Genomic DNA, 12725 nt, shown 5'->3' on the forward strand with positions numbered 1-12725 from the left:
GTTAAATCCAGCACCTTTATTTATTTATTTATTTATATGCCGCCCTTCTCCGGAGACTCAGGGAGGCTTACAGTGCGTTAAGCAATAGCCTTCATACTTTTGTATATTTTTACAAAGTCAGCTTATTGCCCCCACAAACTGGGTCCTCAATTTACCTACCTTAGAAAGGATGAAAGGCTGAGTCGACCTTGAGCCTGGTGAGAATTGAACTCACGGTAATTGCAGGCAGCTGGATGTTATATGCTGTCTCAGTAGGAGGCATTAGCCTCCTACGCCACTCAGGCTCCTTGAATTGGTTCCAAAAGCAATTTGGCCTCCAATGCAGCTTGCACAGCAGAGGTGTGGTAGACACTGTTCTAAAAGCACCCATAACTGCCCACACTGCTGCATTCTGCACCAGTTGAAGATTCTAAATTCATTTCATGGGTAACCTCATGTAAAATATATTACAGTAGTCCAATCTGGAAGTGACGAGGGCATGAGTGCATATGAGTATAGCCTCCCAATCTAGGAATGAAGCTGTGCAAAAGCCCTGTTAAGCCACAACTGCCTCCTGCTGTTCAAGAGAGTTGTGAATCTAGGGGAAATTGCAGATTGTGCACTGTGTGTGTTTGTGGAATTCAATGGTATAGACCTAGACCTAGCAGGCCCCAAAACCTGAAGCCACTCACTCTTGCCATGGTTCAGCTGAAAACTGGTTCCTCATCCAAACACTTACAACCTCCAGATTATGAGATGAGACATTCATGTTCATGAATTACTTCATGTTGATCAAAATTTCAACCTTGTAGTTTGTTACTGATTCCCTTATGTGATAATTAAAACTGCAAATGATCTTCAAACCTTAGTAGTGAAACTTAAGGAGCACAGTGAAAAACAGCCTAAAATTAAATATAAGGCACCCTGAACCTGAAACCTTTTTCAACACTGTAGTTCCTCTTATAGGAGTTCTTTTATGTACGATGCTCACAAGGATGCCTGAATGTCATCCCAAATTTCATGCCATTTGTATGGTTGCTGCTTTTGGAAGACACTCTGGTACATATTAAGAGATCCACTATTGCTAAAGGTGTTTCCATAATGTTTATACTTTTATCTGTTATCTTATACAAGCCTGATAAAAATAAAAACAAACAAACAAACAAATAAATAAATAATAAAATAAACTGCAGTACTGATCTGAAAAAAAAATCCCTTCTGATTAATTCATTCTGTAATTCTATGGATTGGTCACATCCTCCTATCTCATTCACTTAAAACTTTGAAACCCTATCGGGGACTTCCAAAACCAAATGGAGCCCTACAGAGTTCAAGGAGATGCTCTTTGTTCTTCACATCAACAAAATCACAGTGATTTGCTCATTCCCTCATGTCACTTCTCTAGGGATAGTTTCCAAAGAGAATTTTGCACATAAACATCAGCCTCCAGGAAAAATAAAACATGAAATGACCTATTATATGACAAATGCTGATGAGCTCAACATCTACAATCTCAGCGAACATCTGGGACAGTGCTAAGGAATTCCCTATGTCCCCTTTTAATGTAATGCATTTCAAGGAAGCTTTGTTTCCTTCTTCAGATTTTATCTGAGAAAAAGAGAAGCTGCAAGGCAGGAGACTGGCTCAGGGAGAAAAATGGTTTTCCTGTTTTTCCTTCCCATGCTGCTTCCTCATGCATCTGATGGGAAGCTTGGTTTGAAATGCCCTCTGAACCTGAAGAGGAATGAAGCCGACCCACTAAATTATTACAAGCCAGGAGACCTTCTTATGGGTGCGGTCATTGGTGCAACTAGAACATCCTTCCTCCCTTACGATTTCAGCAGAAGCCCCTCTGCAAAGGTGTTTGGGTAGGTACAATGAAACTGCTTCTCTGCTGGTCATTGCTAATTTCCAGACTTCTAGGTATGTGACTGCACTATTTCACTGTCATCTTTCACCTATTGCTGTCTTTTTGTGTTGGAGAAAGATGGGGGGGGGAGTGTAGAATTCACAAGGCATGATTGCAACGCTCCTTTAGACAGAACAATGATAAATATGCAGCCAGGTAATCCCTCGACAGCAATTTAGGGGGCAAAAAGCTGCAAAAGCAATATATCTTGTGTCCAATGTCAGGACTAATCTTTTGATCAGGTTTTCCCATTTGGTCTCTCTTTGCGGTTCACCAGTGCAAAGATACCAGCCCCTAAACAACTTTCTGCGTTCCCAGTGCATCTTCTCAAATGTAAAGTCATCTCTCCATTCAATAAAGTGGAAAACACTCACTTTCTTGTCAATCATCTGGACATAGAGATCTTAACTGAGATAGCATGTCTTCCCTCCCCCTGCACTCTTTATGATTAATTATTTAATGGTAACTGTTAATATGAAAATAAAATTCTTGAAAGTGTTCCCTTTCCCTGTACTGGAAAAGAGAAGACGATGGAGAGACATGGGATATAGCTGCTTCACAATATCTGAGAACCAGTTTTTCAAGACTAGGAGCAAGGGGTGGACATTTCAAGTGAGCAGAAGTTTTAGCTGCTGGGGCAGCTTTGGAAACATAGGAGGTATTTCACAGCTCAGGATACTTCGCTCCCTGGAAGCATCTCAGCAAAGTATGGATGGTCACTGGTAAAAGGTTGGGTTTTTCCACCTTGTCTTGGAAGTCTTAAAGTATTAAACATGGTAAAACTTAAATATTAAACCTCCTGCTCAAACAATGTGTAGATAACACCAATGGGGTTTACATGAATTTGGTCTTAGAATTCCTGGGCCAATTACAAGGATAGAAGTCTTAGAATAACAGAGTTGGAAGGGACCTTGGAGGTCTTCTCGTCCAACCCCCTTCTTAGGCAGGAAACCCTACACCATTTCAGACAAATGGTTATCCAATCTCTTCTTAAAAACTTCCAGTGTTGGAGCATTCACAACCTCTGGAGGCAAATTATTCCACTGATTAATTGTTCTAACTGCCAGGAAATATCTCCTTAGTTCTAAGTTGCTTCTCTCCTTCATTAGTTGATTAAGATAATTGAAGGAGATTTCAAGGTCTGAACAGAAGAAGGGTCTTCCCTGTTTTAAACACAACATCCAAGAGGGATCCTGTTGGGATTAGAAATCCTAATAAAAATATCTGTGACAAAACGGCATTCAAGGCATCAATTTTAGATAAACCATCATACCTTTGCTGATTTTAAAGAATGCTTTTACAGTGCAATTTGGAGGCTCCCCCCCATTTTGTAATGCATACTAATGCATCTAAATTTTTGGTCTTGTTTTCACTATTTTACATAACTTCAAATTTCCTATCCATAGAGCTATTCCAAAAAGGTTATTGGGTAAATGATGATGATAATGACATTAAAAAGTAACAGTGAGCATTTACTACATGCAGACATCTTTTAATACATTGACTGTTAACTCATTTTAGATTTAAACAGAAACCATTGTGAAGTTACATAAAAATGAATTATTTTCATTAATGATGGTTTGAAATGTATATATTTTCAGGAAGGGAAGCCCGTTGACTTGGAAAATTCTCTCCTTTCCTTTCGCAATCCAGGAGATCAACCGGGATCTCCAGCTCCTACCCAACATCTCCCTGGGCTACAACCTCCATGACAGCTATTTCAACACAATCATGACTTTGGATGCTTTGCTGGGTTTGCTTTCCACCGGAGTGGCAAATATTCCAAACTACAGATGTGGAAGCCATAATGGGCCCTTGGTAGTTTTTGATGGGTCCAATGATGATATCTCCATCCAGATTTCAAATATGTTGGGCATTTATAAAATTCCACAGGTGTGTGCATGTGTTGGGAGACATGATTTCTACTTTGATTTTTCCATAAAAATAAAGGGCAGCTTTTTATCATTGTAACTGTTGGCCTAACGCAATTGGTGCTGGCTTAAATTCACACAGAGGTCAAATATTTAAAACATCTAGATCTCTAATACCTGGGCTAAATCTGAGTTAATTTATAAAAGAAATATCTTATACTCAAGGCTACAAGGAATGGGTGCAACCTATGAACATACCAATCAGAAAAACTGTCATATGAACATAGTCTTTGACAAAATGTTGAAGTGTCTTCCTCTATCATATAAGGACCAGGATTTTTAACAGAGAGTTCAATTGCTAATTTCCTGAATTGGATTTGACACGACATATAACCCACCCTTCTTTTCTTTTTCAGATCAGTTATATTTCTGTTTCACAGGCTCTGAATGAGAAATCCAACTTCCCTTTTTTCTACCAAGTGGTCCCCAAAGAAGGCATTCAGTACCCTACAATTATTAAACTGCTCCAGCATTTCAAGTGGACGTTGGTTGGTTTGGTGGCACCAGACACGGATGGTGGAGAGAGGTTCATGAGAAGTTTGACTCCTTTGCTTGTCAGGAATGGCATTTGCGTTGTTTTATCCCAAATCTTCCCTGTGACTATGCATTGTGTAAAGATTGATGCTTTCCAATTCTCCAAGTGGACACAAGTCAATGTCTTTGTTTACTCTGCCGAGTTCGATACTTTCATGATGGGAATAATAATTACACAAGGCATAACTGGAAACTACCTAAAATCCAGAATTGGAAAGGTCTGGATCACTACAGCTTTGTGGGATTTTACCTTGGAGTTACAGTATAATTCAGAGATTATTCCAGCCGTCTATGGCTACATTTCCTTTTTGATCCAGACTGGCAGAAATGCCAAATATGATGATTTTTTATCTATTTATTATTTTACTCTAAACTTTTTAAACAAAGCATTTCATTGTTCATATTCTAAGCATGGCTTGTCCCTGAAAGGCTGGACAAGATGCCCAGAGGAAGAGGACCCAGCTCTGCCCCAAGAGAAGATTGAAGAAATCCTGTCTCTCGACAGGTACATCATTCATCGCTCTATCTGGACTGTGGCCAGGGCCTTAAATGCTGTGTATTCATCTAGATCCATGAGGAAAGTGAAAGATGAAAAAGATCAATTGACTGTTCAGCAGTTGCAGCCATGGCAGGTATTCTCTTGACATAATCCCATTTTTTCCATCCTTCCCCCCCGCCCCCCGCAATTTTTTAACTGGTGATTTATCTATGATGTTCATAATTTTATTCAGCGATTTAGTTTTCCTGACTATAGAGCTAACTGTATCCCTTTATCCATAGTAACATATCTCTTATTCCATCTACTATTTATTTTCCATCTCCTTTTATTTTTCAGATCTCCATTAAAGTTTTAATATAGAAATCCCAAAGGTGCTTTTTTTCAAAAAGCAATGGACTTTCTGGTTTTTCTTTGAAGACATTTTGCTTCTCATCCAAGAAGCTTCTTCAGCTCTGACTGGATGGTGGAGAATGGAAGGATTTATACCCCTTGCAGAGAGCTGGTCATTTGCATTCTTTTAGCTAGCCGTTAAAGTCACCTGGAGGTTTATCTGTATCATCAGGGTCACCTGAGTGGTGCAAATGGGGGTGGAGCCTTCTTGGAACTGTTGAATTTGCACCACCCAGGTGACCCTGATGACACAGATAAACCTCCAGGTGACTTTAACGGCTAGCTAAAAGAATGCAAATGACCAGCTCTCTGCAAGGAGTATAAATCCTTCCATTCTCCACCATCCAGTCAGAGCTGAAGAAGCTTCTTGGATGAGAAGTGAAACATCTTCAAAGAAAAACCAGAAAGTCCAGTTGCCTCTTGAAAAAACCCATTTGGGACAACCAGGACCTGGATGACTGAGAATCTCCATAGACATTTAATATAGAAAGTTAGTTTCTTCTGTCCTCCTCTATTTTTTGCCTTATTGGAGTTATATATGATTTTCTTTTAATAGGATATTTTTATGATATGCTTTTTAACATGATCACATCATCCATCTCTAAATTACTAAGAAAAGCTTTTTTTCTTAGTAATTTAGCTTTATGGAGCTTTGTTCTAAATTAAACTCCTTTACCCTGTAATCCAAGATATAAATTTGAATTCATTCAAGTTTAAAATGAATTCGATGAATTTTCTAAAGATCTTTCAATTTATTAATGCAGATTGGTGCTTTATAATGTAAAGATTTTTTTTAATAAGAATTTCTTCCCAGGGCTGTGGACTTTATTTGAATTTGCTGTTTTGGACTCCAAGGTAAATGTTTATTATTTTCTCTGTTAGTACCTAAAATTAAGAACTCTAAAATAAGGTCACTTTCCCCCAGTTTCTGTGACTCTATTTTTTAATTTCTCTATTATAATCAACTCAAACTAAACAAACCTTGTTTCTTTTCTTTTTCTGAAGAAGAAAGTAATCAACAAGCTAATGGAGTATGTTTGACCATGTTCCCCCCTAAATAGATGTTCAGGTAATGAAAATCTCCTACCTTCATCACCAATGTTCAACATGCCATGATGAAAACTAGATGGTCGTACAAATACTGATTTATCTGGGCTGTGTTCAACTGAACTTTCAGATGACAATTTTAAATAAGCTAGAGAAGGCAGATTAGGTTAATTGCACCCATGATACATAGAGAAATAAATTCTATGGGTAATCATAGATGTGGAATTCTGGAAGTGGAGAACTGTGTTCAGAATACCTGTCCTTTTTTCCTTCCCTCCTCTCTATTATTTTAGTTTCATCGTTTCCTGCAAAACATTTTCCAGCTTCACAATAACTCTTTGGATGGATTATATCTGGATGAAAATGGAGAGCTGGCTGCTGATTTTGACATCATGAGTTCATTCCAGTTTCCCAATATGTCAGTTGTCCAGAGAAAATTTGGGAGTTTAACAAAACAGCAATCAGGAGATGCCATGTTTATTATTGACCAGGATGCAATGTTGTCCCCTAAATGGCTCAACCAGGTGAAGAAAATCTTTCTTTCCCAGTTGTCTGAAGGTTGAGTCATGGCAACCTTCATATTTTTCTTGTTAGTTGAGATGTTAGTTGCTCTTCCAAACAGCTTCATCAGCCAGAGCAAATTAATTAGGCAGAGAGTCATTGGAATGTATGAACTCCTTCTGCACCAACCTCAGGGATTTCCTCTTCAAAGTACATTGCAAAGTGTCAATGTCCAGGTAAAGTTGAACATAATTCAAGATAGCGCTGCCAATGGCAACCTTGGTGAAATGTTCTCTGATAGAGGAATTACTGAATCTGTTATCTGCACTCTATAACTGTCTGGTTTGACCCTGCAATCAAGACAAACACAGACTTCAACGGATATTGTATTTTTTGCACTATAAGACATTCCAGACTATAAGACGCACCTAGCTTTTGGGGAGGAAAACAAGAAAAAAAAATCTGCCTCTGCTTCCCAGCAATTTGCCTCCTTGTAGCAAACAGCAAACAACCTGGTCAGCTTCAGCACAACAGCTAAACAACTGATTGGTGGTTGGATTGGCCTTCTGATTAGCTGTTCCAGGCTGTTGGGATTGCCACTGTCGCCCATCGCCGCCTCTATACATTTTCTGCCTTTGTTTGTCCCGTTTTTGCTCTGTTCCAGGTGGCGGGGATTGTGATTGGCAGCAGCGGCAATCTCCTGCCGCCTGGAATGGGCTGAAAATGGGAGGTGCAGAGGCCGAAAGTGGGGCACGCGGAAGGCTGGAACAGCTGATTGGTGGTATTCTGGGAGGCCGATCCAACCGCCAATCAGCTGCTCATGCTAAATCAGGCTGTGCTGAAGTTGACCAGACTGATTTCTTTTTGCTGCAAGAAAGCAAATTGCTGGGAGGCAGAGGCCGAAGGGTAGGGGCCAGCAGGTGAGTGTGGCTTCAGCAACATTCATTCTGTAAGACGCACAGACATTTCGACCATTTTTTTGGGGGGGGAAAAAGAGTCTTATAGTGCAAAAAATACGGTAATTAGAACTGCAGAAAGAACAATTGCTACCAACATACCTTCCATTGAGGACCTGTATACAGCGTGAGCCAGAAAGAGAGCTGTGAAAATAAGTATCCTGGACATAAACTGTTTCAACTTCTACCCTCAAAACGCCGTTATAGCGCACTGCACATCAGAACAACTAGACACAAGGACAGTTTTTCCCCCATTCCATCACTGTGCTAAACAACTAATTCCCACAACACTATCAAACTATCTAGAAAGACAGTATTACCCATTATTCTCATCTTCCCTATTATCTATCTCCTTATGACTATAACTTTGTTTGTATTTTACAATTTATACTGTTTACTTTATTTTTTATTTTTTATTTTATATTGGATTTCTATACCGCCCTTCTCCCTAAGGACTCAGGGCGGTGTACAGCCAGATTAAAAAAAAAAAAAAACATGCAGAACAAATATTAAAAACAATTAAAAGATATATAAATTTGGCCCAATTAAAACTCATTTACCAATTAAAAACGTTTAAAACATTTAAAAACAGTTAAAAATTTCATCTTAAGCCAGCCCGGCTTGTTTAAATAAATGGGTTTTAAGGGCGCGACGGAAGGCACTGAGGTCTTGGATTCTCCTTATCTCTGGGGGGAGCTGATTCCAGAGGGTAGGTGCCCCCACAGAGAAGGCCCTCCCCCTGGGGGTCACCAGCCTGCATTGTTTGGCTGATGGCACCCCGAGGAGGCCCTCTCTGTGGGAGCGCACGGGTCGCTGGGAGGTCGTCGGTAGCAGCAGGCGGTCTCGCAGATAGCTAGGCCCTATGCCATGGAGCGCTTTAAAGGTGATAACCAACACCTTGAAGCGCACCCGGAAGACAACTGGGAGCCAGTGCAGCTCGCGCAGGAGCGGTGTTACATGGGAGCGCCATGCTGCTCCCGTCACTACCCGCGCTGCTGCGTTCTGGACCAGCTGGAGCCTCCGGGTGCTCCTCAAGTATCCTAGTATGATTTATGTTGATTGCTTGTTTAGTATCCATGACTATCACTAAGTGTTGTATCTAATGTTTTATGATGAATGCATTTTTACAATGACTATGATAATGATCTATCACTATTGTTGTATGTACACTGAGAGTTTATGCACTGGAGACAAATTCCTTGTGTGTCTAATCATATTTGGCCAATAAAGAATTCTAATTCTAACTTGTCTAATAATTGAGTCATAGCAACTGAACTTATTTTTCTTTCAACCTCTGTGTTGGGTGCGGGAGGAGCGAGTACATTCCAATGATTCTCTGCCTATAAACTTGCTGTGACTGATGAAGCTATTTGAATGAACAACAAAATGTCTTAAATTAACAACAACAAAGAAGTCCAGTTGCCATGACTCAATCTTCAGACAATTTTACCTGAATCACTGAGGATTTTCATCAACATATTCTTCTTCAGTGGTTTCCAATTGCACAGGAAGGGCAGAACTGTGGTCTTGAGATTGGCTCTAATTACAGAATCTTGCAGGACTGATTATGCCTCACTACTATCCCTTTTGATGTCCCAAAAGTGCTTTTTCAAGAGGCAATTGGACTTTTTCTTTGAAGACATTTTACTTCTCATTTAAGAAGCTACTGACTTTTCAGGGGCCCTACAAAAAGTGCTATAACCCATTTGTGTTCAACAAACACCAGGTCATCTTAGACAGAGCTACCAAATGGCTATCAGCAGAAGCAATAAGGACAAACTCCTATTTCCTATATATTGCCTTCTATTCTATATATTCTATATCTATATATTCCTTCTATTTTTGTTTAGTCCCTCCCTGAATCCAAGTGCGTGGAAAGCTGCCGTCCAGGATTTGTCAAGGTGCCTCGGGAAGGGAAGCCCCCTTGCTGCTACGACTGTATTCCTTGTGCTGAAGGGACCATTTCCACTCAGGAAGGTTGATGGTCTAAAGTTCCCCTAGTGGGAGCAATCAGAGATTCTAATTTCTCAATTGGGGTCTTTCTTTTTTTTGGTTTCCTTGCCTTGAGAATGAGTTTCATGAAGTGAGTTGTAAGAAGTCATCTGTGAGAAAGACTATGCAATTCAGCCAGGCTCTTTTTTCCTTTGATCATCTCTGCAGAGTTTTTCTGATGAGAAAAGAGGACCGTTATATGGAAAAGGATTTATCTTTCAAAATTCCCCATGCTGACTTTGTTTTAGCAACTTGTTTACAAGTTGAAAAGGGCATATTAAAAGTCCTGTAGAGTTACAAGAAAAAGAATATTTTAAAATATGTAAGACTCTCAAGTAAAGGCAAATGTGAATGAAATTGATTGCTGGGAAAATATAAACAACAATAGCAACAAAAATAGATGGAATTGTTCAATCTCAGATGATGCGTTCATGGAAAAGATGATAAAGGTGGAAAAGGCAGACAGAAGGAGAAAAGACTACTGGGGGTGGATAATGATGTTTCTTTCATCTCTCTTATTTGCAGATGCAAAAAGGTGCACCAAATGTCCAGAGGATCAGCATCCAAATGAGAAACGAGATCAGTGCATCCCCAAGATCATAATTTTCCTATCCTATAGAGGACTTCTCGGGAATATACTGGTTTCTGCTGCTCTGATCTTGTCTTTAGCCACAGTGCTTGTGTTAGCAATCTTTATTAAACACTTAGAAACTCCAATAGTCAAAGCCAACAACCGTGACCTCTCTTATATCCTTCTTATCTCCCTATTGTTCTCCTTCCTGACCTCCTTTCTCTACATTGGCCAGCCAAGGAAAGTCACTTGCCTTCTCCGTCAAACCTTTTTCAGCATTGTCTTCTCAACTGCTGTCTCCTCAGTCTTAGCCAAGACAATCACAGTAGTGTTGGCCTTCTTGGCCACAAAGCCAGGCAACACCATGAGGAGGTGGCTGGGGAAGTCTCTGGCCAATTCCCTTGTTCTTTCTTGTTCTGGGATTCAAATTCTCATTTGTTCCATCTGGTTAGGAGTCTCTCCCCCCTTTCCTGAGTCAGATCTCCACTCCCAGTCTGGAGAGATTGTCTTGCAATGTAACGAAGGGTCTGTTACCATGTTTTATGGAGCCCTGGGCTACATGGGCTTCTTGGCTATCATAAGTTTCACAGTGGCTTTCCTGGCCAGGAATCTGCCTGGAGCCTTCAATGAAGCCAAGCTGATCACTTTCAGCATGCTGGTCTTCTGCAGCGTCTGGATCTCCTTTGTGCCCACCTACCTGAGCACCAAGGGGAAATACATGGTGGCTGTTCAGGTTTTCTCCATCTTGGCCTCCAGTGCTGGGTTGCTGGGTTGCATCTTCATCCCCAAGTGCTATATTATTATCCTGAGGCCAGATCTCAACACAAAGGAGCAGCTTATATTAAAAGTAAAGTAAGAACATAGGCGTTGCTTTTTTGTGTGTGTGTATTATACGATATTAATTTAGGATTCCTCGTGACAAAACAATTTTATTTTGTTTTCCATTTTGAAAAATTCAACCTGCCATCTTTAGATTTTTGGGATGGTGATAACAACAAAATTGAACAATTCCCTTCCAAATTATTATTATTATTTTTTTTTACAAAATTAGAGCCCAAAATGTATCATCTATATTGTAAAGTTTTTTTAGTTTTGGTTTCTCATTCCCAAGAATTATGCTTACTTTTGCTTAATGTTTTCCTTGTAGTTAATTTACAGCTCAATAATATCTACCCTACAGCTTCAGGATACAGTCACACAAAAACACAAGCATGCGTGATTATCTCTGAACAACTTTTTTCTGATAAGTAAAATGAGATTAATGAAAGAAAATAAAATGAATAAAATGAATATAATTTATATTCTGTTTTACATTTTTTGGTTTGCTGTGTTGTTCCCCATCTAGTGTCCATTGAAGTTCGGGTAGGCTGGAAACATTGTTAGTAAATCCAGAAACATTCCCTGTTGCTGAGAAGTCACTGCCTCTCTGAGCCTAAGAAATGATTGATGGCCTCCTCAGTTGACCAGATTCTGAGACACAAATTTCCATTCTTTTTCCAAGTAGAGGGAAAAAACTTTAAATTAGGCTTAATTTAGGAACGAAAATATTTATCTTAATGATTTGTTCAAAGAAATTCTCTGCTTGGTTGAATAACAAAAACTGCCTCCTACTTGACTAATTCCCATTAACCTTTCCACAAGGACAATATGTTCAGTTGTCCTTATCTCTGGAAAACAATGAGCAAGATTTTCCCCCCCAATTCTCAAAATCTGATTGGTGTCTGAATGACAAGAGTATTTGATATTCAATGTTTGGTTGGAAGATGTGATTATGACTTTTTATCAGTTATTAAGTAATGACTATCCCATGGATTTCTCCTGACTTCAAATTGAATTTTGTCTTTAGAATCTTTAACATAGATATATCTTAAAAGATCATTGTGGACCAGACTCTTTGGATGCTTCAAAGGCACTTGAGATGCTCCCTTATTTGATGGGATCTATGACAAAAGTAAAACCCATGATAGATCTCTATCAAACATATTTTTAAAGTGGGCGCTTTGAAGATACTCCAGACATGGACTAAAACATACGATGAACAGTTGCAGGAACTGGGCATGGGCAGTCTAGTGAAGAGAAGGATCAGGGGAGACATGATAGCAGTGTTTCAATATTTGAGGGGCTGCCACAGAGAGGAAAGGGTCAAGCTATTTTCCAAAGCACCCAAAGGCCAGGAATAATGGATGGAAACTGACCAAGGAGAGATTCAACCTGGAAATAAGGAGGAACTTTCTGACAGTGAGAACAATCAACCAATGGAACAGCTTGCATTCGGAAGTTGTGGGAGCTTCATCACTTGAGACTTTCAAGAAAAGATTGGACTGCTATTTGTCAGAAATGGTGTAGGGTCTCCTGCTTGGGTGGGGGATTGGACTAGATGACCTATAAGGTACCTTCCAACTGTTAATTTGTTAAA

General features: G+C 39.7%; 1 protein-coding gene across 1 annotated transcript; it reads left to right on the forward strand.

Moving 5' to 3' along the window:
* Positions 1 to 4563: 4563 nt before the first annotated feature.
* Positions 4564 to 11298, forward strand: LOC117668116 (vomeronasal type-2 receptor 26-like). The gene is made up of 4 exons (XM_087885117.1): positions 4564 to 4985; positions 6583 to 6813; positions 9597 to 9723; positions 10264 to 11298. Exons 1-4 carry the CDS (start codon positions 4926 to 4928, stop codon positions 11163 to 11165), a joined length of 1320 nt encoding a protein of 439 aa, XP_087741243.1. The 5' UTR covers positions 4564 to 4925; the 3' UTR covers positions 11166 to 11298.
* Positions 11299 to 12725: the final 1427 nt, after the last annotated feature.

The sequence above is a fragment of the Pantherophis guttatus genome, chromosome 2, assembly GCF_059756535.1.
Source record: "Pantherophis guttatus breed Tessera chromosome 2, ASM5975653v1, whole genome shotgun sequence".
NCBI lineage: Eukaryota > Metazoa > Chordata > Lepidosauria > Squamata > Colubridae > Pantherophis > Pantherophis guttatus.

Bases quoted from the DNA above. Each gene is read 5' to 3' on its own strand.
- LOC117668116 (XM_087885117.1), top strand. From the start codon at position 4,926: ATGAGGAAAGTGAAAGATGAAAAAGATCAATTGACTGTTCAGCAGTTG. The intron at 4,986-6,582 runs GTATTCTCTTGA...CTATTATTTTAG, and splicing joins AGCAGTTGCAGCCATGGCAG to TTTCATCGTTTCCTGCAAAA. The intron at 9,724-10,263 runs GTTGATGGTCTA...TCTTATTTGCAG, and splicing joins GACCATTTCCACTCAGGAAG to ATGCAAAAAGGTGCACCAAA.